The sequence below is a fragment of the Setaria italica genome, chromosome IX (assembly GCF_000263155.2).
Source record: "Setaria italica strain Yugu1 chromosome IX, Setaria_italica_v2.0, whole genome shotgun sequence".
Taxonomy (NCBI): domain Eukaryota; kingdom Viridiplantae; phylum Streptophyta; class Magnoliopsida; order Poales; family Poaceae; genus Setaria; species Setaria italica.
This window is the reverse complement of record NC_028458.1, coordinates 8,515,478-8,540,937: the sequence shown is the minus strand read 5'-3', so window position 1 is coordinate 8,540,937 and position 25,460 is coordinate 8,515,478. Positions and strand designations below refer to the sequence as shown.

Below are 25,460 nucleotides of genomic sequence, written 5' to 3'. Positions count from 1 at the left end.
TCTAGCATGCACACGTCCGTGCTGCTGCAATGAGCTCTGAGTTGCTTCTGATGTTCAGAGGATCAGTGACGAGTAGGCGTTGGTCGCCACATTTGCTCCCACAAAAGAAGAAATTAAACACACACTAGCGATCAAACTGAAGGTAAAGCTTGATGAGACGACACCGTGGTGGTATTACACAGTACGGAAATTATAAGACAATAACATAGTTTGAGGATCACAATCACAAGATGGTGCAATCGTGCCGATCACGTACAAAATAACAAGACACCAAAGAAGTGCAAAAACCAACCGTGGAACACAGGTTACTCCATCTTGGGTTTCCGATTTCTGAACAACGTCATCGTTCCACAATCAACATGGGAGACACATGCGTTTCAGCCGGGTGCCGCCTCGCGCAGCTTTTGGCGCGTCCCACGAGCCCCTCTCCGTTCGCTGCATGCTGCCAGCGCGCGCGCGACGGCTGCCGGAGCAGCCCGCGTGTGCCCTCCCGCTGGATTTCAGGCTCCTGTTCTCCCCTTTGGGTTTCAAGGCTCCAAACGTATCGGTACGACAATAGCGGGTCCCCTCTTTCCTGCTCCTACATTAACATGGTAGCGTGTTTCCAATGTCAGAATAGCATATTGCTCAACAAAAGATAGTAAATGATCACTACCAATTTGGCACGTGAGCTCTGAAGGCCATCGATGTTTCGGCATTTCTTACCTGCTATAACGGAAAGCCTTGGTTGGAAGGGAATGCTCCTGTCATTGCAGCCTGAAGCTTCCTATATATATACTCTTTGCATTCTTTCAGTAGTGTTATTCTTGGCCTCTATAGTATTCCATCACCTCTCCTCTTCCTCTTCCTGTTCCTCTTCCTTTTCCTCTTCCTCTTCATCTTGTGAGCAATTGAAGGGGCAAAATGAAGACAAACGAGTTCAGATTTGGAAGATAAATCGATTTTATGTAACTTACAGATTGACAAATATAAAACCACTGAGTAAGTGGAAGATGAAATTACCTGTGGACTCGCCCAAGTATGCGTCAAAGGAATACGGCTCCTTGGTATAGTAGATGTACCAGTACTCGTCCTCCTCATCTTCCTCTGATTGGTCAGCGTCCTTGTCGACCTCACCTTCTTCTGATTGGTTGTCTTCCTCCTCATTGGCCTCATCATCTTCCTGTGACGATTCGTCGGATTCCTCCTCCTCTTTCACATATGCCTTTACTTGCTGGACGTGCTGGATCTTTCCCCATTCTGAGGATTCATCTTGTAACGCTATCAGTTTGAGCAAGCTTCGGCTGCAATCCACGCGTAACTTCTTTAGCTTTGCCTCTCGCAAGTATTCTGGCAGTGATTTAGCATCCTCATCCTGCCACTCGAGGCTTCGGAGGGATGGCAAACCGTCCAATTCCTTTAGTGTTGGGCATCTGGTGATGTCAATGAATTGCAAGCTTGGGTTGTTGCTGATCCTCTCCAGCCTTGGGTTGTCATATGACCAAAGCTTGACTAGTGAAGGGAAGTTATCCACAGAGACCAAAAGCTGGATATTTGTCAGCCACAACTCTCTCAACCGGCATGCATGGTGTGCAAGCCCAGAAGGAAGGCGTTGCAGTTTGCAGTCTCCGATGCTAAGCTCCTCTAGTGCAGGCATTGCTGGGACGTGCTGCTCCCACTCCCACTGCGTCCATCCCAGCATGCCTTCAAAACCCACTTTTCTCAGCTTGGGAAAAGCAACACCAGCACCACGCGAAGTATGATGAGGCTGCCTGTTATTGTCCCGTGTTACTTTGCCATCGGCTTGACCACCCAAGGAGGGGAAGAGGAAATCGTGCCCAACGCACTGGACAGACGGAGCACGGTTGACCCAAAAATGATCAAGAAAGGGGAGCTGCCCCAATCCATTAGGTAGATGCGTGCAGCATGCGTAGTCATCTAGCGCCAACCGCCTTAAGCTCCCAAAGGCTGACATGGTTCTCATCCACTGCGGTAGCCCACGTGCAAAGTAGCCTTTGATTTCAAGTCGTTCCATGCAAGTTGGAGGACACAGATTATCCAGCACCTCCTCTGTTCTCCTGTGTTCCTCCTCGCTAATGTTGCCTTCGACCTCCCCGTTGTCTCCTAGCCTGCTGGTAAATACCAAATGTAACCGTGTCAGGTGATGTTTACTGCTAAGGTTTGCTTTAGCAGCCATAGAACCGGAAGGTGCCTTCTCCAGACATATTATTTCAAGGCTTTGGAGCTTCGATAGAGGTCTGAGTTCTTCTAAGCTGCACCAGCCACCTGTGCTCTCATTTGAATAATGTGTTGGAAACCCCCTTATGTCGACCAAATCTTCTAGTTTTCCCAAGCCACGAGGAACTGAAGTGATTGCCGTGTCGCTCAAGGTGAGTGACCTTAGCTTCCGCAGCTTTAGGATGCTGTTAGGAAGTTGATGAATATTTGCACACCCATCAAGGTCAATAGATTGTAGAAATTTTAGATCTCCTATGCCTTGAGGAATTGTGGATATGCTTGTGCCAGAAAGATACAAGGATCTTAAATGTTTGAGGTGGCATATGGAGTCTGGCAGCTCAACTAGATCTACATCTATCAGATGTAGTACTCTTAGGCAAGAAAGGTTGTTCAACATATCCTTTAGCTCAACAGTGGTGCTGCCTTCGAATAACATTAATGTTCTAAGCAAGGCTTGTGTTTGCAAAGTGTCATGCCTTACTGCCTTGTTTGAGATAGATAGGTGCCGAAGCTTTGCAGTGCTAAGAGTTCTATTGACATCCTGCCCATCACTAATAAGTATCCCTTCATCTTTAATTATATACTGAGCGAAGGAACGGACAACGTCGTGCATGTTCCATGCTGATATTCTATAGTAACCTTTCTCTGGTTCTAGAAGATTTCTTGAAACCAATTCTTTGTAGTATTCTTCCCCCAACGTTTCTGGTGCCTTACAGCTCATCTTGTTGTGTACATGACCTGCTGCAATCCAAATCTGGACTATTACTCGACTTGAAATCAAGTAATCTTGAGGGATTAGCGAACAATACACAAAACATTGCTTCAAGTGTGAAGGCAAGTCTTCATAACTCAAATAGACCGCTTTATTAATATCTTCATGGATTCCTATTGTCGACCAAGTGCCGTGGCTACTAACATCCGTCCAGGCATCTCTTGTTCTACTTTTGCGGCGCAAGAGTCCTCCAAGGACCTTAACTGCTAATGGCAAGCAGTCACATCTTTTAACAATTTCCATCCCGATACTCTTCAATTCATCGACATCATCACTCTCATTCAAAACTACCTAGTATTGGAAAAAATGCAGCAAGTTTGAGAGAGGAAATGGTGTTAGAATCGAAAAGCTCCCAATGGATTTTATGTTGTATCATAACTTGTGCAGGGGTTGTGTGTTGGGAAAAAGTTGAAGTGACTTCAATAGAGTCTAGACTCTAGAGCAACCATAGCTATTCCCAGTGGGGAATTTCATATTACGGTTTTCAGGAGTGGTATGTCATCAAAAGATGTTTGAGTGGATGTATGACACAAGATCTCCCAATGGAGAGTTTCATTTCACGATTTTATAGGCTGGACATAACGTTTAATTGCGAGGTATGTGATTGGATGTTATGAGATGAAATAAAACTATCTAATCCCTAATGCTAGTTTCATCAGGTTTCATAGTCTTGGAAACAATGTATACACAGTTTAATCAGGATGAAACTCCTTCCCTCTCTCTCTTCATGATTATTAGCATGTCATATCATCAAAATTGTTGATGTGTCACATCATTAAAAGAAACTCTTATGAAATCCTCATTGGGGATAGCCTAAATGTAGCAAACATGGCTCCGAATAGGCCATTTGTTTGTGATTTCGGTGATTAATGTGACAACATGGTCATTAGGACTAACAAAGCATTGAGAACATATCTTGAAGGTATTATAGGTCCTAAGGAAGCAACCACAACCAAAGACAAGCAAAGAATCAAAGAAATCAAAGAAAAACAAGAATTGTTATAGCCACTGATTCATCCGGTGACAAGAAGAAGGTGCCCACCGAATCAGTTGGTGACAAGCGTGAAGAAGATTTTTGAGACCATCGGATGCTTTGATGGCCAGTTGAAAAAGTGTCGGTGCAAGCATCAGAGCTTTTGGTTCGCCATGTGGAGACCAAGTCAAAGCAGGACCATCAGATGATCCGATGGCCTAAGTTTTGTACCCATCGGATGAATCGCCGGAGCAAAGAGAAGAAAGAAGGAGGCACTGGATGATCCGACGCTATGTGTCGCAGGGGCATCGGACGAAGCATATTTATTTTAGAAACTAACAAAGACGTTTTGGCATAGGAAGCTACTGCACCGGATGATCCGATGGGTGCTAGAGGGACCACTGGATCAATCGATGGATTACGTCAGTGAGGAACTTGAGCAGAATCTGAGCGCGGGGAGGCAATGGCTGGTAGAACCGGATGTTCCGATGCTACCCCAAATGATACCATCGGAACATCCGATGGTATACTTTAACTAGCCGTTGGAGCAACGGCTCTTTGAGTTCTTGGGCTATTTATACCCCCCGCCACTCACCCATTTGGAGTTGTTGGATGAAGCTGGAGTGTGCAGAATTCCATTGGAGATCAAGACTCGTCAAGAACACATCCAAACCACCAAAAGTGCATAAGTGATTAATCAAAGGTTTAGCGCAAGCTTAGAAGAATGTTTAGTGCTAGGATAGGCCTAGAGAAGAGAGAATGCAAGGTGTGCTTGCCTTGTGATCGATTCTAGGAGTGAACCACAGCTGTACAAGGTGTGCTGAAACCTTGGAGCCTTGGTGGTTCGCCGGTAAGTCTTTGACCCTCCGGCTTGGTGTGGAGCGGCGTCGACGACAATGTGCAGGGAACGTGGAGACCCCCTTCTTTCGTGGAGAAGCTCCTTTGTGGAGATGGTATCAAGGTAGCCTGTGAATTTGGCGTGAGCCTTAGTAGCCGAGCCTTTGTGGCAAATCAAGGAGTGTCCAGGGAGAGACTTGGTGACCGGAAAGCAATACTCTTGTGTCAAGAGTTTGCTTCCCCTCATCCCCTCCTTTACATTTCCGCATTTCATACTTACAACTTGTGTGCCTTTACTTTCTTAGTGTAGTATCTTGCTAGGATGCCTCTAGGTTGCAAAACTTATTTTAGGATGAAGAGTTCACACTAGATCAACCATAATTGCACATCTTGACAGCATGATCTTGTTTATGTTTGATGCAAAAGTAGCAGAAGCCATAGGTTAAGATTTTAAGTTGCCTAAATCACCCCCTCCCCCTCTTAGGCTACGATACCCGATTCGTTGCCCTAAACAAAACATCCCTCAACGTCAATAGGATATGTTCAACTAAATATAACCATGAGACATGTTTTGCTAAGCGAAGAGCTTTGAAAGTATGATAAAAGGCTCGTAGTGAAATTACATGGTCCTTTGCGTAATCAGATCGGAAAAGAGCGACAAGAGAAATATTGAGCAATGGGCTATCGTGCATTACTCCAAGGGAGAGAAAGTAATTAAGAAGAGATAAAAGTTGTTACTGTAAATTCAAATTACTGCATAAATAATTACTGTAATAAATAAAAGTTATTACTGACCTGGTTCTTTAGCAAAATCCAAGCATCTTCCGTTGTTAGCTTGTCAACTCGATGGAGATGTTGAGCTTTCATCCCATGAGCAACTCCATCATTTCTTGTGGTCACCAAGACTCGACTGCCAGAAGCACCATGATTGAGCGGCTCTCTAAGCAGCTTATACCACACATTTTCGCTCCACACATCATCCATCACCAACAAAAACTTCTTCTTTTGCCGGATTGTATCCTTCAGGGCACGCTGAAGTAGGTCCTTGTTTCCCGCACAGCCTTCATGTTTGGCACCAAAAGAAGCTATAAGACTTTGTAGGACATTGATCTCATTGAACTCACGGTTAACGCTCAACCAGATCCTTTCCTTGAAGTTTTCCTCCACCCTACTATCACCGAAGACCATCTTAGCAAGAGTGGTTTTGCCTATCCCACCTGTGCCTGTGATAGCAACAGCAACAACCACATCACTATTGGCCCTTGATCCTACAGGAGCATCCACCTTCTTGATGAGTAGATCAACAATTTTCTTCGTGTCATCCTCAATCTTCTCGCCGACAACATCAGACCGGATAAAAACCGATCCAGTCTCGTCGGACAAAGAATTCCAAGCTTCGTTGATTGAATCAGCTGAGGAATGGATGGCTTGGGTGATGAATCCGAAACGGGAGCTCCTCTTTGCCAGGTCTTCCAGTCGCTGGTTGATCGCTTGGATCTTCGTTCCAATCTCATGTGCCGCAACAGGGTTGCGGAAGCAAAAAAACATCTTGGGGATGTCCCAGCACCTTGAGGTGGTTTTCGGAGCAGATGTTGGTGCGGGAGGATCTTCTCCGCCTTCCATGAGCTGGCAGAGGTCAAGGACGTCATCGGCGTCGTACATGACGTCCTTGAGCTCCCTCACCCAACCCTCCGTAGCCTTGTCACGGATGCGCTTCCTCTCCGCATCACCCAAGATGTGGCTCAGGTCGCGGAGCGTGGTCTCGAGCTTGGTGACCTCACCCGGCACGCCGAGGAGCATCTCCACCTCCTCCTTCACCATGCCTGCCAGGATGCCCACAAGCTTGGACGCGAACTCGTCCAGCAGCTCTGCCATGGTCGGGGAACAGGGTAGCAAAGCAGAGAGCAAAAGGAAGATGACTAAGGAAGATGACTAGATTTCAGATATGTGTGGGTGTACACTCTGCGGTGATTTAGGAGACGCTTTATACAGAAGGAAGGCCTGGCCGGTCGATGGAAAATCACGGATGGGCAGATGAGATGGTGAGGCGAAGAAGTTCAACGCATAGGAGGGCCAGAAGAGTACGCTACTCCATATTTTTGTGGACCTCGATTGGGTGTCCAGTCAGTAGTCAAAAAATATGCAACTCAAATTATTTGTCTCTATTGATGAGGTGCAAAAGAGAGACGCCTCAACTAACCCCCAGGAGGCAGGAGCACATGTATCCAATGCAGCTTGAACTCTTCTCTTCGTCGCTGGTTACAAGATATGCCTCGCCATCTCAGCACGTATTAACAAATCAGGTCTAATGTCGACATGGTTACGCCAGCGCTTTGGTTACGTCGCATTTTAATTTTGGTTTGCTACAAAATTTGCTGTTTACTAGCCTTGGCTTGGTCAAATTTTGGCCACCGCATTGGCTGCCAACTACTACTAGTTGGGACTTCTTATCCCCGTTGTTGGCTCCGGTCCACGCTGAACGGCTCAGAATATGCCTGCTGCCTGGAATGTTGCTCACCTGGCTGCCGGCTTGACCTTGTTTAGCATTTCGCAGTTTTATTGCACCATGTTTTTAGTAGGCACGTCCGTGTTGCTGCAATCGTTGCAGTCTTGCAGAGTAGCTTCAGCTTTCCAGAGGATCCATGAGGGGGGGATGCAATTGTTATCTCGGCATCATAGAGCACGTCTGCAAATTCCTACACTCATTTGTTATCGAACATTCAAAAACACTGTAGAAAGTCTGACGAGCTAGCACAGACCAACCAAAAAGAAGAGATGGAGTGCAGACCTGCCTACAAATACGCCAACAAGAAGTGCAAATCCTGGGAGCTAAATGTGCAAATCCCTTCCCTGCTGCCCTTCGCGCGCACGTTCAGTGCTTCAGCTCTCAGCCCATCGCTCGTCCCCGACGCGTATTCGCTCCAACGAGTCCAAGGCCGCCCGTGCTGGCGCTCCCTTCCTGAGCGTCACAACAACTGGTTAGAGAGACGCTCGCGCCTTACTGATGTATTATATTTTTCGCACACAAACATATACAACTTACGAATTTGAGGGACAGTATGCCAATTGCGATGTGTTCTTCTCCTGCGTTAACACGACAATGCTTTCCAGTTAGAATAGTCACAGCCAATTTGGCGTGTACAACTACAAGACCATTAGTATTTGGGCAATTCATACCTAGTATTTGGTGGATGGATTCGAATGCTCCTCCTGTCGTAACAGCCTGAGAGCTTCCTCTGTTCCTTGCATTCTTACTATGTTCTATTCCTGGACTCTGCTCTTCGTTCACCTCGTCTACTTCTGCTTCATCTTCATCCTGTGCGCAGGTGAATATACAGTTAGAAATCCATTTTTACATGAGTGTACACACATACAGTTATAAAACCACCGAGTAGGTCGAAGATGAACTCACCCGTGGACTTGCCCAGGTATGCGTCGAATGAATACGGCTCCTTGGTACAGTAGATGTACCACTCGGCATCCTCATCTTCGTGCGATTGGTCGGCTTCCTCCGCTTCTCCTTCTATCTTGCATCCATACACCTTTAGTTGCTGGACATGCTGGATCTTTCCCCATTCGGAGGATTCATCTTGTAGTGCTATCAGTTTGAGCAATCTTCGGCTGCAATCTACACGCAATTTCTTTAGCTTTGCCTCTCGCAAGTATTCTGGGAGTGCTTCAGCACTCAAATTCCACCACTCAAGGCTTAGGAGGGATGGCAAACCGTCCAATTCCTCTAGTGCTCGGCAATTGCTAATGTCAATCCATTGCAAGCTTGGGTTGTTGCTGATCCTCTCCAGCCTTGGGTTGTCATATGACCAAAGCTTGACTAGTGAAGGGAAGTTCTCCACACAGACCAAGAGCTGGATATTTCTCAGGTCCAACTCTCTCAACCGGCATGCATGGTATGCAAGCCCTGCAGGAAGGTGTTGCAGTTTGCAGTTTCTGATTGTAAGCTCCTCTAGTGTAGGCATCGCTGGGACGTGCTGCTCCCACTCCCAATTCGTCCATCCCAGCATGCCTACAAAACCCACTTCTGACAGCTTGGGAAAAGCAACACCAGCACCACGCGAAGTATGATGAGGCTGCCTGTTATTGTTCCGTGTTACTTTGCCATCAGCTTGACCACCCAAGGAGGGGAAGAGGAAATCGTGCCCAACGCACCGGACAGACGGAGCACGTTTGACCCAAAAATAATCAAGAAAGGGGAGCTGCCCCAATCCATTAGGTAGATGCGGGCAGCATGCGTAGTCATGTAGCACCAACCGCCTTAAGCTCCCAAAGGCTGACATGGTTCTCATCCACTGCGGTAGCCCACGTGCAAAGTAGCCTTTTATATCAAGTTCTTCCATGCAAGTTGGAGGACACAGATTATCCAGCACCTCCTCTGTTCTCCTGTGTTCCTCCTCGCTAATGTTGCCTTCGACCACCCCGTTGTCTCCTAGCCTGCTGGTAAATACCAAATCTAGCCATGTCAGGTGATGTTTACTGCTAAGGTTTGCTTTAGCAGCCATAGAACCGGAAGGTGCCTTCTCCAGACATATTATTTCAAGGCTTTGGAGCTTCGACAGAGGTCTGAGTTCTTCTATGCTGCACCAGCCACCTGTGCTCTCATCTGAATAATGTGTTGGAAACCCCCTTATGGTGACCAAATCTTCTAGTTTTCCCAAGCCACGAGGAATTGAAGTGATTGCCGTGTCGCTCAAGTTGAGTGACCTTAGCTTCCGCAGCTTTAGGATGCTGTTAGGAAGTTGATGAATATTTGCACACCCATCAAGGTCAATAGATTGTAGAAATTTTAGATCTCCTATGCCTTGAGGAATTCTGGATATGCTTGCGTTACAAATACACAAGTATCTTAAATGTTTGAGGTGGCATATGGAGTCTGGCAGCTCGACTAAATCTACCTTTACTAGATGTAGTACTCTCAGGCAAGAAAGGTTGTTCAACAGATCCTTTAGCTCAACAGTGGTACTGCTTCCGAATAAAATTAATGTTCTAAGCAAGGCTTGTTTTTGCAAAGTGTCATGCCCTACTGTCGTGTTTGAGATAGATAGGTGCCGAAGCTTTGCAGTGCTAAGAGTTCTATTAACATCCTGCCCATCACTAATAAGTATCCCTTCATCTTTAATTATATACTGAGCGAAGGAACGGACAACATCGTGCATCCTGCATACTACTGTACTATAGTAACTTTTGTCTGGTTCTAGAAGATTTCTTGAAACCAATTCGTTGTAGTATTCTTTCCCCAACTTTTCTGGTACCTTACAGCTCATCTTGTTGTGTACATGACCTGCTGCAATCCAAAGCTTGACTATTACTCCACTCGATATCAAGTGATCTTTAGGGATTAGCGAACAATACACAAAACATTGCTTCAAGTGTGAAGGCAAATCTTCATAACTCAAATAGACCGCTTTATTAATATCTTCATCGCTTCCTATTGTCGACCAAATATCGTGGCTACTAACATCCGTCCAGGCATCCCTTGTTCTCCTTTTGTGACGCAAGAGTCCTCCAAGGACCTTAACTGCTAACGGCAAGCAGTCACATCTTTCAACAATTTCCATCCCGATACTCTTCAATTCATCGACATCGGCTTCATCACTCTCATTCGAAACTACCTAGTATTGGAAAAAAAATGCAGCAAGTTTGAGAGAGGAAATGGTGCTAGAATCGAAAAGCTCCCAATGGATTTTATGTTGTATCATAACTGTTGCAGGGGTTGTGTGTAGGGAAAAAGTTGAAGTGACTTAAATAGAGTCTAGACTCTAGAGCAACCATGGCTATTCCCAGTGGGAAATTTCAATTACAATTTTCAAGAGTGGTACGTCATCGAAAGATGTTTGAGTGGATGTATGACACAAGATCTCCCAATGGAGAGTTTCATTTCGCGATTTCATAGGCTGGACATAACGTTTAATTGCGAGGTATGTGATTGGATGTTATGAGATGAAATGAAACTCTCTAATCCCCAATGCTAGTTTCATCAGGTTTCATAGTCTTGGAAACAATGTATACATAGTTTAATCAGGATTAAACTCATTCCCTCTCTCTCTTCATGATTATTAGCATGCCATATCATCAAAATTGTTGGTGTGTCGCATCATTAAATGAAACTCTTATGAAATCCCCATTGGGAATAGCCTAAATGTAGCAAACATGGCCCCGAATAGGCTATTTGTTTGTGATTTTGGTGATTAATGTGACAACACGGTCATCAGGACTAACAAAGCATTGAAAACATATCTTGAAGGTATTATAGGTCCTGAGGAAGCAACCACAACCAAAGATAAGCAAAGAATCAAAGAAAAACAGGAATCATTATAGTCACCGATTCATCTGGTGACAAGAAGAAGGTGCCCACCGAATCAGTCGGTGCCAAGCGTGAAGCAGGTTTTTGAGACCATCGGATGTTTCGATGGCCAGTTGAAAAAGCATCGGTGCAAGCATCGGAGCTTTTGGTACGCCATGTGGAGACCAAGTCAAAGTAGGACCATCGGATGATTCGATGGCCTAAGTTTTGTATCCATCGGATGAATCGCCGGAGCAAAGAGAAGAAAGAAGGAGGCACCGGATGATCCGACGCTATGTGTCGTGGGGGCATCGGATGAAGCATATTTATTTTAGAAACTAACAGAGACGTTTTGGCATAGGAAGCTACTGCACCGGATGATCCGATGGGTGCTAGAGGGACCACTTGATCAATCGATGGATTGCGTCGGTGAGGAACTTGAGTAGAATCTAAGCGCGGGGAGGCAAGGGCTGGTAGAACCAGATGTTCGAATGCTACCCCGAATGATACCATCGGAACATCCGATGGTATACTTTAACTAGCCGTTGGAGCAACGGCTCTTTGAGTTCTTGGGCTATTTATACCCCCTCCACTCACCCATTGGAGTTGCTGGATGAAGCTGGAGTATGCAGAAGTCCATTGGAGATCAAGACTCATCAAGAACACATCCAAGCCACCAAAAGTGCATAAGTGATTAATCAAAGGCTTAGCACAAGCTTATAAGAATATTTAGTGCTAGGATAGGCCTAGAGAAGAGAGAGTGCAAGGTGTGCCTGCCTTGTGATCGGTTCTAGGAGTGAACCACAGCTGTACAAGGTGTGCTATCTTGGAGCCTTGGTAGTTCGCCGGTAAGTCTTCGACCCTCCGGTTTGGCATGGATCGGCGTCGACGACAATATGCAGGGAACGTGGAGACCCCCTTCCTTCGTGGAGAAGCTCCTTTGTGGAGATGGTATCAAGGTGACCTGAGAATTTGACGTGAGCCTTAGCGGCCAAGCCTTCGTGGCAAAGCAAGGAGTATCCCGAGAGAGACTTGGTGACCGGAAAGCAATACTCTTGTGTGAGTGCTTCAACAATGTCGACTAGCGGTGGTTTAGTGCCTACCGATACAACGGGATAAATCATCGTGTCAAGAGTTTGCTTCCCCTCATCCCCTCCTTTTCATTTCCACATTTCATACTTGCAACTTGTGTGCCTTTACATTCTTAGTGTAGTATCTTGTTAGGATTGCCTCTAGGTTGCAAAACTAATTTTAGGATGAGGATTTCACACTAGATCAACCATAGTTACACATCTTGATACATGATCTAATTAAATTTGATGCAAAAGTAGCGGAAGCTATAGATTAAGGTTTTAAGTTACCTAATTCACCCTCTCCCCCTCTTAGGCTACGGTATCCGATTCCTTGCACTAAACAAAACTTCCCTCAACGTCAATAGGATATGTTCAACTAAATATAACCATGAGACAAGTTTTGCTAAGCCAAGAGCTTATGAAAGTATGATAAAAGGCTCGTAGTGAAATTACATGGTCCTTTGCGTAATCAGATCGGACAAGAGCGACAAGAGAAATAACGAGCAGTGGGCTATCGTGCATTCCTCCAAGGGAGAGAAAGTAATTAAGAAGAGATAAAAGTTGTTACAGTAAATTCAAATTACTGCATAAATAATTACTGTAATAAATAAAAGTTATTACTGACCTGGTTCTTTAGCAAAATCCAAGCATCTTCCGTTGTTAGCTTGTGAACTGGATGGAGATGTTGAGCTTTCATCCCATGAGCAACTCCATCATTTCTTGTGGTCACCAAGACTCGACTGCCAGAAGCACCATGATTGAGCGGCTCTCTAAGCAGCTTATACCACACATTTTCCCTCCACACATCATCCATCACCAACAAAAACTTCTTCTTTTGCCGGATCGTATCCTTCAGGGCACGCTGAAGTAGGTCCTTGTTTCCCGCACAGCCTTCATGTTTGGCACCAAAAGAAGTTATAAGACTTTGTAGGACGTTGATCTCATTGAACTCACGGTTAACGCTCAACCAGATCCTTTCCTCGAATTTTTCCTCCACCCTACTATCACCGAAGACCATCTGAGCAAGAGTGGTTTTGCCTATCCCACCTGTGCCTGTGATAGCAACAGCAACAACCACATCATTATTGGCCCTTGATCCTACGGGAGCATCCATCTTCTTGATGAGTAGATCTACAATTTTCTTCGTGTCATCCTCAACCTTCTCGCCGACAACATCAGACCGGATAAAAACCGATCCAGTCTCGTCGGTCGACAAAGAATTGGAAGCTTTGTTGATTGAATCAGCTGAGGAATGGATGGCTTGGGTGATGAATCCGAAACGGGAGCTCCTCGTTGCCAGGTCTTCCAGTCGCTGGTTGATCGCTTGGATCTTCGTTCCAATCTCATGTGCCACAACAGGGTTGCGGAAGCAAAAGAACATCTTGGGGATGTCCCAGCACCTTGAGGTGGTTTTTGGAGCAGATGTTGGTGCGGGAGGATCTTCTCCGCCCTCCATGAGCTGGCAGAGGTCAAGGACGTCATCGGCGTCGTACATGACGTCCTTGAGCTCCCTCACCCAACCCTCCGTAGCCTTGTCACGGATGCGCTTCCTCTCCGCATCACCCAAGATGTCGCTCAGGTCACGGAGCGTGGTCTCGAGCTTGGTGACCTCACCCGGCACGCCGAGGAGCATCTCCACCTCCTCCTTCACCATGCCTGCCAGGATGCCCACAAGCTTGGACGCGAACTCGTCCAGCAGCTCTGCCATGGTCGGGGAACAGGGTAGCAAAGCAGAGAGCAAAAGGAAGATGACTAGGTTTCAGATATGTGGGGGTGTACACTCTGCGGTGATTTAGGAGACGCTTTATACAGAAGGAAGGCCTGGCCGGTCGATGGAAAATCACGGATGGGCAGATGAGATGGCGAGGCGAAGAAGTTCAACGCATAGGAGTGCCAGAAGAGTACGCTACTCCATATTTTTGTGGACCTCGATTGGGTGTCCAGTCAGTAGTCAAAAAATATGCAACTCAAATTATTTGTCTCTATTGATGAGGTGCAAAAGAGAGACGCCTCAACTAACCCCCAGAGAGACGCTTCAACTCTTCTCTTCGTCGCTGGCTCCGCACCTAACGGATCAGCAAAGCGCAAATGGCAGCTACCAGTGGAACACTGGAACTACTAATAGCATTCCTATAGTTTTTACTACCTTGAGTGGCCATCGGCAGTCAGTTCTTTTTTCTTTAATTTTTTTTAATTTTTTGAAATCGGCAGGCAGTTCTGCACTTATATCCTGCAGCTCCTGACTTGCAGAAAGATTTTGGAGCATGATGGATCAACTAGAAGCATCGTCAGCGTCCTGATTAGTTCTCCCTCTTTATTATCCATAATTAATATTTATATAACTTTGTATTATCCATAATTAATATTTATATAACTTTGGTTGCTTCCGCTATATAATAGCGCGCCTACAGTACCAAATTTGCTGTTTACTAGCCTTGGCTTGGTCAAATTTTGGCCACCGCATTGGCAGCCAACTACTACTAGTTGGGACTTCTTATCCCCGTTGTTGGCTCCGGTCCACGCTGAACGGATCAGCCAGAGACACGATCCACATGCGAGTGATAGCTACCCATGAAAAAGCTATTGCAGACAGATAATTCTCACACGGCTCAGAATATACCTGCTGCCTGGAATGTTGTTTACCTGGCTGCCGGCTTGACCTTGTTTAGCATTTCGCAGTTTTATTGCACCATGTTTTTAGTAGGCACGTCCGTGTTGCTGCAATCGTTGCAGTCTTGCAGAGTAGCTTCAGCTTTCCAGAGGATCCATGAGGGGGGGATGCAATTGTTATCTCGGCATCATAGAGCACGTCTGCAAATTCCTACACTCATTTGCTATCGAACATTCAAAAACACTGTAGAAAGTCTGACGAGCTAGCAGAGACCAACCGAAAAGAAGAGATGGAGTGCAGACCTGCCTACAAATACGCCAACAAGAAGTGCAAATCCTGGGAGCTAAATGTGCAAATCCCTTCCCTGCTGCCCTTCGCGCGCACGTTCAGTGCTTCACCTCTCAGCCCATCGCTCGTCCCCGACGCGTATTCGCTCCAACGAGTCCAAGGCCGCCCGTGCTGGCGCTCCATTCCTGAGCGTCACAACAACTGGTTAGAGAGACGCTCGCGCCTTACTGCTGTATTATATTTTTCGCACACAAACATATACAACTTACGAATTTGAGGGACAGTATGCCACATTGCCACCACCCAATTGCGATGTGTTCTTCTCCTTCTTGGGTTTCTTTCTCCTGCGTTAACACGACAATGCTTTCCAGTTAGAATAGTCACAGCCAATTTGGCGTGTACAACTACAAGACCATCAGTATTTGGGCAATTCATACCTAGTATTTGGTGGATGGATTCGAATGCTCGTCCTGTCGTAACAGCCTGAGAGCTTCCTCTGTTCCTTGCATTCTTACTATATTCTATTCCTGGACTCTGCTCTTCGTTCACCTCGTCTACTTCTGCTTCATCTTCATCCTGTGCGCAGGAGAATATACAGTTAGAAATCCATTTTTACATGAGTGTACACACACATACAGTTATAAAACCACCGAGTAGGTCGAAGATGAACTCACCCGTGGACTTGCCCAGGTACGCGTCGAATGAATACGGCTCCTTGGTACAGTAGATGTACCACTCGGCATCCTCATCTTCGTGCGATTGGTCGGCTTCCTCCGCTTCTCCTTCTATCTTGTGTCCATACGCCTCTAGTTGCTGGACATGCTGGATCTTTCCCCATTCGGAGGATTCATCTTGTAGTGCTATCAGTTTGAGCAATCTTCGGCTGCAATCTACACGCAATTTCTTTAGCTTTGCCTCTCGCAAGTATTCTGGGAGTGCTTCAGCACTCAAATCCCTCCACTCGAGGCTTCGGAGGGATGGCAAACCGTCCAATTGTTCTAGTGCTGGGCAATTTCTAATGTCAATCCATTGCAAGCTCGGGTTGTTGCTGATCCTCTCCAGCCTTGGGTTGTCATATGACCAAAGCTTGACTAGTGAAGGGAAGTTCTCAACAGAGACCAAGTGCTGGACATGTGTCAGGCGCAACTCTCTCAACCGGCATGCATGTTGTGCAAGCCCTGCAGGAAGGTGTTGCAGTTTGCAGTTTATGATTGTAAGCTCCTCTAGTGCAGGCATCGCTGGGACGTGCTGCTCCCACTCCCAATTCGTCCATCCCAGCATGCCTACAAAACCCACTTTTCTCAACTTGGGAAAAGCAACACCAGCACCTCGCAAAGTATGATGAGGCTGCCTGTTATTGTTCCGTGTTACTTTGCCATCAGCTTGACCACCCAAGGAGGGGAAGAGGAAATCGTGCCCAACGCACCGGACAGACGGAGCACGATTGAACCAAAAATAATCAAGAAAGGGGAGCTGCCCCAATCCATTAGGTAGATGCGTGCAGCATGCGTCGTCATCTAGCTGCAACCGCCTTAAGCTCCCAAAGGCTGACATGGTTCTCATCCACTGCGGTAGCCCACGTGCAAAGTAGCCTTTGATATCAAGTTCTTCCATGCAAGTTGGAGGACACAGATTATCCAGCACCTCCTCTGTTCTCCTGTGTTCCTCCTCGCTAATGTTGCCTTTGACCTTCCCGTTGTCTCCTAGCCTGCTGGTAAATACCAAATGTAACCGTGTCAGGTGATGTTTACTGCTAAGGTTTGCTTTAGCAGCCATAGAACCGGAAGGTGCTTTCTCCAGACAACTTATTTCAAGGCTTTGGAGCTTCGACAGAGGTCTGAGTTCTTCTAAGCTGCACCAGCCACATGTGCTCTCATCTGAATAATGTGTTGGAAACCCGCTTATGTGGACCAAATCTTCTAGTTTTCCCAAGCCACGAGGAATTGAAGTGATTGCCGTGTCGCTCAAGTTGAGTGACCTTAGCTTCCGCAGCTTTAGGATGCTGTTAGGAAGTTGATGAATATTTGCACACCCATCAAGGTCAATAGATTGTAGAAATTTTAGATCTCCTATGCCTTGAGGAATTGTGGATATGCTTGCGTTATAAATACTTAAGTCTCTTAAATGTTTGAGGTGGCATATGGAGTCTGGCAGCTCAACTAGATCTACATCTACTAGATGTAGTACTCTTAGGCAAGAAAAGTTGTTCAACAGATCCTTTAGCTCAACAATGGTGCTGCTTCCGAATAACATTAATGTTCTAAGCAAGGCTTGTTTTTGCAAAGTGTCATGCCCTAGTGCCTTGTTTGAGATAGATAGGTGCCGAAGCTTTGCAGTGCTAAGACTTCTATTGACATCCTGCCCATCACTAACAAGTATCCCTTCATCTTTAATTATATACTGAGTGAAGGATCGGATAACATCGTGCATGCTGCATGCTGATCTACCATAGTATTTTTTGTTTGGTTCTAGAAGATTTCTTGAAACCAATTCTTTGTAGTATTCTTTCCCCAACTTTTCTGGTGCCTTGTTGTGTACATGACCTGCTGCAATCCAAAGCCGGACCATTGTTCCTCTCATTATTAATTTACCTTTAGGGATTAGGGAACAATACACAAAACATTGCTTCAGGTGTGAGGGCAAGTCTTCATAACTCAAATAGACCGCTTTATTAATATCTTCATCGATTCCTGTTGTCGACCAAGTGTTGTGGCTAGTAACATCCGTCCAAGCATCTCTTGTTCTACTTTTGCAGCGCAAGAGTCCTCCAAGGACCTTAACTGCTAACGGCAAGCGGTCACATCTTTTAACAATTTCCATCCCGATACTCCTCAATTCATCGACATCAGCTTCATCACTCTCATTCAAAACTACCTATTAGAAAAATTGTAGCGTGTGTGAGAGAGAAAGTGGCGCTACAATTAAAAAAACTCAAGCGTATACAAACTATGCTGTGTTATAATGCATTGGATTTAGCAATAACTTAAACAGAGGTTGTCATAGTAGGTAAAAATAAAGTGGGTGCGCTAGAGCAACCAAATAGAACTTCACTCGACGTCAGTAGAATGTTCGATCATTACACATGAGGCATGTTTTGGTAGGTTAAGAGCGAACGATAAAGGCTCACAAGACAATGGCATCAACGCTATGCCACATAGCATGCGTGCAGGAGACCAAGTAACATCGACCAATTCACGGCAGCCTACCTGGGCAGGCATCATCTGAACAAATTTGAATACAAGCCTGCAGAAAGACGGAGCGGCACTAGAGGGGGCATCCTACTACTATGGAATGACAACTATGTCGACATAAGCGACATTTCAATTAGCGAATTTCACATAACTGCAACAGCCAACTTACGCGAACAACCAATTAACTTCCGGCTAAATATGGCCCTCAAGACAAACCAAAAAACAAGCTTTTCTCCAGGAACTCACAAACATCAAGCCCCTGAATGGAACTCCTTGGCTTCTGCTTGAAGATTTTAATCTCATCTACAAAGCCAGTGACAAGAATAACTGCAACCTCAACCTTAACCTTATGCGTCACTTCAAGTATGGTGGGAGGACAGGGCAAGAACGACAGGGATCTCGCACAAAGGTCTGCACTCTCTAATCATTTTAGTTTGCTGGGAAGTGTGGTTAGAATGCAACTCCCGCATATTTTAGAGAGTTGAAGCACCGCCGTTTAGGATTGCCACAAAGATCAGAGACGAAGCTAAGACATGGGTTCTAGCTGGGCTAAGAATTTGGCACGCTTATTGTGTAGAGCGTGACCTTTTTGAACTTACATACCCCGCTGTAAATCTCCGGCCATTGGCCGTCTTCTCTTCTCAATCTTATCTTACTATTACTAATTGGAGGCTCCTTTTGAAGCCTTCAGGTGAAGCCACCTAGGATTCCTAGGTGGACACTCTGGAAAAAGAGAGAAATTCTAGAAATTCTCACAAAAAAGCAAAACATCCGACCATTGATCTATAGATTCAAATCATCATAGCCATTAAATCTATTATGTTTTCTAAAAAATTACCCACCTATACCATTATGAAAATAACCTAAAGTAACCCCTTAAATCTATATATAAATTACCCACCTCTGCCATTATATAAAATAAACTAAAGTAACCCCCTAATCTTCATCAAAATTACTCACTTATGCCATTATAAACAATATTTAAAATAACCCCCTAATTTGCAACCAAATTGCCCACCACTATTACTTAAAAACTTAAAGTAACCTGTTAAATTTGCATCTATATTACCCACACATGCCATCATTAAAAGTAACATGATAACCCTACGTTTGAATCAAATAACCTTAATTAAAATATACAACAATATATGATTCTAAATCGTCTATATCTTGCACTATTGGTATATGATATAAAATTAAGGTCTATACACATGATGTGTCACCATTTATAAAGATATAGAGGAAGTGATGAGAATATAGATTTCTATGTTAAAATTGTATCACAAACTTAGGGTTCATTAAACAAATTCAAACGCATACCTGCGATGCAAAGTGAAAAGTTAAAGATTATAAATGTGGATGAAAATATTATAGAGTAATTACTAACTAAAATCTATGACAATTAGATGAAGATAATAAGTATATATCTATTGTGTTTGAATATTTAACAAACGAGAGGTAGCTTATGGTAATATTTTTGAGCAATGTAGTTCCATTTTTTTTCATTGGAGACTCCGCATTAGTTCCCATAAGACAAGCTAGAAAAAAAAGAGACAAATTCTCATAAAAATCAAAAATATCAAACACCAATCCTATAAACTCTAATAATCATAGCCATTAATCTATTATATTTTCTAAAAAGTTAACCACCACTATCATTGTGAAAATATTAAAAAATGAGCTCTAAACCTATATCTAAATTACCGAGCTCAGCTATTATAAAAAATAATCTAAAGTAATCCTATAATCTTCATCGAATTTACTAATACATATCATTATAAAGTATAACTTAAAAAGTCATTCTAAAATTTTATCTATATTACCCACGTAAGTTGTTATTAAAAATAACCTAAAATAAACATCTAAATCTTAATCTAATTATCTTCATGTGCATCATGCATAAATGTCAAAAATAAACTAATATATGATTCTAAATTACCTATTTATGTCATTATTAATATAAAAATACTAAGTTAAAGTATATACAAGTGTCACCATTTAGACCATTTATGCATGTACGTCAGGAATCGATGAAAAATATTGATTTGTATGCTAAACATAATGTATGGAGGATTTGAGGTGCGATACAAAATGGAAAAAGTATGAATATGGATGAAAAAGTGCATAGAGTAATTATTAATTAAAAATCAATCACAATTGGATAAAGATAGGTACATATCTATATAAGTATAATGTTGACGTATTGAAAAAAATAAGAGAGTAGTAGGTAATCAATTTTGATTATTAGCTAGGAGTTTAATTTCTAAATAATTTTCAAATACAATAGCTTCTAAAAATATTAGCCCGTGCGGGAGCACGGGTTGATGGACTACTTAATATAATGGGCAACTCTCCTGCCTCGTTTCAATAAAAATTGCAGCGGAGAGCGGAAAAGAGAAAGGATGGCGAAACTCCAAGGGAGAAAAAGAAAAAGAAAAGGAAGAAGACTAAAAGTGATGTTATATGTGAGTTATTACTGACCTGGTTCTTTAGTAAAATCCAAGCATCTTCTGTTTGCAGCTTGTCAACTCGATGAAGATGTTGAGCTTTCACTACCGGAAACAGTAACTTTGCCGAGTGCCTGGGGCACTCGGCGAAGGGTCAATTACACTCGGCAAAAGGTTTGCCGAGTGTAACACTCGGCGAAGTTGACTCGGCAAAGTTTCCTACGGCAAACAGTGCGTTTGCCGAGTGTCAATCATCGGGCACTCGGCAAACGCTTTGCCGAGTGCCACAATACACTCGGCAAAGTGTAACACTCGGCAAAAAGATGGTAACGGTCACCGACGGTAACGGCGTCTTTGCCGAGTGTCAGACGGCAGACACACGGCGAACCCATCTTCTTTGCCGAGTGTTTTTTCACATTGCACTCGGCGAACCCACCTGCTTTGCCGAGTGTTTTGTCACATTGCACTCGGCGAAGTATTCCTCTTTGCCGAGTGTTTTCTTCGCATTACACTCGGCGATCCTACCAACTTTGCCGAGTGCCAAGGCAATGGCACTCGGCGAAGTTGTATGTTTTGCCGAGTGCCCGCCCTTGGCACTCGGCAAAGAGCCCTGGTGCAAAAAATTTTTGGCACCTTTGCCGAGTGCCTGGGCAACGGCACTCGGCGAAGTTGTATGTTTTGCCGAGTGCCCCCCTTGGCACTCGGCAAAGAGCCCTGCTGCAAAAAAAATTTGGCATCTTTGCCGAGTGCCAAGGCAATGGCACTCGGTAAAAACGTCGATACAACAGAAAATTGGGTCTTTGCCGAGTGTTAACACTCGGCAAAGTACCCGAGCACCCCCTACAAAACAAAAATGTTACGTATAAAAGACCCCTCTCAAAAAAACAACCAGAGAAGCACATGCATATAAATTACACCACAGGCATATAAATTGCAGCACAAGCATCACAAGCACACAAATAACATTCGCAAGTTATGGTCGAAACAGGTAATTCACAAGTTTTACCACAGCTAACACATCTAGTTCACAAGTCACTGAGGAGGATGAGGAGGATGAGGAGGCTGAGGAGTATGTGCAGGTGGCCACTGCCCCCAAGAAGATTCTGCATTGGACGCCGCCGATTGATTCTGCACAAATTATAGACATTGTATTAGTCACTTTTCTAGTGTAAGTCTGTAGTGCCTGTAGTTTCTAGTTTACTTCTAGAGTGATTGTAAGGTTGAGAGTGACTCACAGGAGTAGCTGCAGGAGGTGGTGGAGGTGGCGGGAATAGGTTCGGTGGCATAGGTGGTGGAGTCTGACCTAAACTGTGAAAGACACTCTGCATGTATTGGAACATCTGCTCCGTCCTCTGCCTTTCTAGCTGCCGATCTGCCTCGATCCTCGCCTCTAGGTCCTCCCGGCGCTTCCGTTCTACCTCCACCTGGGCCTACAATATTTCATCCCAATGTCTTATTGCCAATGCCAAGATATGAACAAAATGAATGAAAAATTAAAGAAACAGGAATAACCTGCAGAGCCTGCATCTGTAACTGTGCAGCGGTAGGCCGTGCCCGTATCGCGGGGCTCGAGTCAGTGCTCCTTGCTCGGATCTGGGAGAGGGTGGGAGTACTGGTAGTGTCGATCACGCTATCTCCAATCCAGTACCTGCCATGCTTCTTCCCTCCTCCCACCCTCATCACAATTTCAGGATCTATATCCTGAGAGCTCGGATCGAACTCTGGCCCATGAACCTCCCTCGCCATTGCTGTGTACTCGGTGACACGGCTGTGGATGCTGGGATGGCTGTATGCCTCGGGCGGGTCCTCCGGGTTGAAGTCGATGTCTGCCGAGGCCTTGCCCTTTTTGGACATAACCCATGCCTTGAACCGGGAGCACTCCTGGCCTTCATGTGATGACGTCTGCGGCAAAAATACAAAAGGATTACAAAATATGCAGTATTATGTGCATTATGTGTGATACTAAAGAAATGAATTCACATACCCATTTTTCCTTGTATTCATCAAGGCTCAGGCTGCCTTGATGGTGTGGTGCATATGGCATCTGCAGACGCCGCTCCCGGCAAGCATTGTGGTTCTCCAACCACCCGGGCTGCAACCACACGTTCACCATTTGCTCCCAACAATGGGTAAAGGATCGGCACCACCACGGAGGCACCTACATCATCAAGTGTCAGACATATAACAAAAGAAGTGAAGCGTAATTAATCTCAGAAATAGTTAATATTAACTTTTTGTACGTACCATCATGAATTCTTCCTTCGTCAGGTTCATTGTCCTAGCCTCTTCTTTTTTGACCCTCATCCTTTTGTATTCAGCATAGAAGTCGATGATGGCCTGAACCCGCGCCTCGTAGTGCATGTCCTTAACGAGCTTCTTTGCGGCTAGTTCAATGACGGAGGCCGCCCTAGCCTCGAATCCCTCTTGGCATCTATAAAAGTCCTGCGTATAGACACATTTCAAACAAGTATTTTTTCAAGAATGTCTAGCGAAACTTGTGTATTAAGCAATCTAGTGCTTCGAATACTTACCCACAGCTCGGCCTTCACTCGCTCCGCCTTGTTCGCAAATTGCCTGTGGTCACGATCACCGACGTCGGCGGCGGCGACGTAGTGGTCCCACGTGTAGGCCGGCTCCTCCTGTCCGGCGAAAACCACCAGACCGGGAAAGTGTAGCCTACACAAAAGACCGATGATGCCGTTGACCTTGCGATTGTGGGCACCCCCACTGAGCTTAATCCAACTCCTACACAAGTGAGTAATATACATTATTAGTTTCTATTGTAAATTTGAACATATCAAAAGTACTAAGAATATGTAAAATTACTTACTTTGCCCCGGTAGGTTGAATCAGTGGGCGTAAATGAAGAGGGATCGGTCGCCTCGGAAGGGACGAGGGACCTCGCAACCAGATCTTGGACTGCGAATCCCCTGCCTCCTCCCCTGCCTCCTGCTCCTGCTCCTGCTCCTGCTCCTGCTCCTGCTCCACCTCCGCCTCGTCACTAGAGGCGTGCGCGAAAGGTACCTCGTCCTCCGACGACGACGAAGGCGCAGGCGAGGGGGGCCTCACGCCTTTACCCTTTCCTCGACCCCTGCCCCGACCCCTGCCTCTAGCAAGGACCTGTGCCCCCTCCGTTTCCTCGGCCTGTGCATCACCTCCAGAGCGTCTAACTGAGCACGAACCGCGGCTAAGGTAAGCATCTGCGGTGGAGGGTCGTTAACTACGACATCTTTTGTAAAATTTCTAATATCTCGTCTGAAAGGATGATCAGGAGGAAGGAATTGTCGATGTTTGTCGAATGAAGAATATTTGCCACCCTTCGTCAACCAAATGAATTTCAAAGAAGCCTTGCATACTGGGCATGGGAACTTCCCGTGAACACACCAACCACAGAAAATACCATATGCTGGCAAGTCATGCAGGGAGTAGTGATACCAAACATGCATCTTGAAGTTTGTCCTTGTAGCACGGTCGTATGTCCATACCCCTTCATCCCATGCACGAACCAAATCATCAATTAAAGGCTCCATGTACACACTCATATTATTTCCTGGATGTTCTGGAATTATCAACGATAAAAATATGTTCTGTCGCTGAAAGAGAACACCAGGGGGGAGATTGAGGGGGATAACGAACATAGGCCAACAGGTGTACGGGGCGGAAGCCATTCCATAAGGATTGAACCCATCTGTTGCGAGCGCAACCCTTACATTACGAGCCTCTCGAGCTTTCTCATGATAAATCGCATCAAACTTTGTCCATGCTTCGCCATCGGATGGGTGTACCAGCTTCTCAGCATTGTATCGACGTCCGGTTTTGTGCCATGTCATTTGTTTCGCGGATTCTTCACACATGTATAGCCGTTGGATCCTCGGTATGAAGGGAAGGTACCGAAGGATCTTCACAGGGATTGCAAGCTGCTTCTTCTGACCTTCACCAGAGTCTACCTCCAGGAACCTAGACGATTCGCACTTCACACAGTACTTTGATTCCGCATATTCCTTTCTAAATAAGATACATCCCTTCGGACAAGCATGTATCTGCTCGTACGGCATCTTAAGTGCACGAAGAAGTTTTTGTGCCTCATACATAGACTTTGGCAAGATGTGATTCTCCGGGAGCAGACTCCCAAAAACTGTCAAAATAACATCGAAGGCGTTTCGACTCAAGCTAAACTGGGACTTAACAGCCATTAGACGTGCAATGGCATCCAATTGAGAGACCTTGGTATGCCCGTGAAGGGGTTGCTGTGCCGCACACAACATGTCGTAATACGCCTTTGCGGTAGCCTCGGGTTCCTCCTCCCTACGAGCTTCATGATAGTCATCTAACATGTCTCCCACCCCGGCATCATCATCATATTGCTCGATCCGTTGTCTGATGACCTCGTCCCTCCCACGATCGAATTCACCATGGTAGATCCAGATGGTATAGTCTGGGGTAAAACCGTGCCTAACAAGATGTTTACCCATTTCTAACTTGGTTTGCCGACGCAGATTTCCACATTTTCTACACGGACACCAAGTATCTCTTCCTCCTTTGATCCTTGCAAATGCCCGTTCCAAGAAAGCATCGGTCTTGTTTATCCATTCTTCGGTCAACGAATTCTGACTAGATCGGCCCGTGTACATCCACTGACGATCCTCCATCCACTAGCATATCACCGAGTAATATAAAAAACTCACGTTGCATCTACGCGTTTCCTATATTATCTATTAGGTGAAGATAGGTCCTAATCCCACACGAGGATGTGTAG

General features: G+C 45.2%; 2 protein-coding genes across 5 annotated transcripts; both read right to left on the bottom strand.

The window, feature by feature from the left end:
* Window positions 1–125: 125 nt before the first annotated feature.
* Window positions 126–15,641, bottom strand: LOC101777150 (putative disease resistance RPP13-like protein 1). Of its 4 annotated transcripts, none has more exons than XM_012842667.2 (7): window positions 15,504–15,641; window positions 15,336–15,410; window positions 7,588–7,758; window positions 5,595–7,495; window positions 1,003–3,280; window positions 706–879; window positions 126–580 (listed from the first exon to the last, which is right to left on the bottom strand). In XM_012842667.2, the coding sequence occupies exons 4-6, from the start codon at window positions 6,672–6,674 to the stop codon at window positions 827–829; spliced, it is 3,411 nt and encodes a 1,136-aa protein (XP_012698121.1). In that variant the 5' UTR covers window positions 6,675–7,495; window positions 7,588–7,758; window positions 15,336–15,410; window positions 15,504–15,641; the 3' UTR covers window positions 126–580; window positions 706–826. The 4 variants fall into 4 exon arrangements, with proteins under 4 accessions (XP_012698121.1, XP_012698119.1, XP_012698120.1 ...); XM_012842665.2 differs by lacking the exons at window positions 15,336–15,410; window positions 15,504–15,641 and adding exons at window positions 7,843–7,883; window positions 7,977–8,115; XM_012842666.2 differs by lacking the exons at window positions 15,336–15,410; window positions 15,504–15,641 and adding exons at window positions 7,843–7,883; window positions 7,977–8,115 and having other exon boundaries at window positions 5,595–7,485.
* On the bottom strand, window positions 15,638–16,842 carry LOC111258421. The gene is made up of 2 exons (XM_022829644.1): window positions 15,741–16,842; window positions 15,638–15,642 (listed from the first exon to the last, which is right to left on the bottom strand). Exons 1-2 carry the CDS (start codon window positions 16,840–16,842, stop codon window positions 15,638–15,640), a joined length of 1,107 nt encoding a protein of 368 aa, XP_022685379.1.
* Between the last annotated feature and the right edge of the window lie 8,618 nt (window positions 16,843–25,460).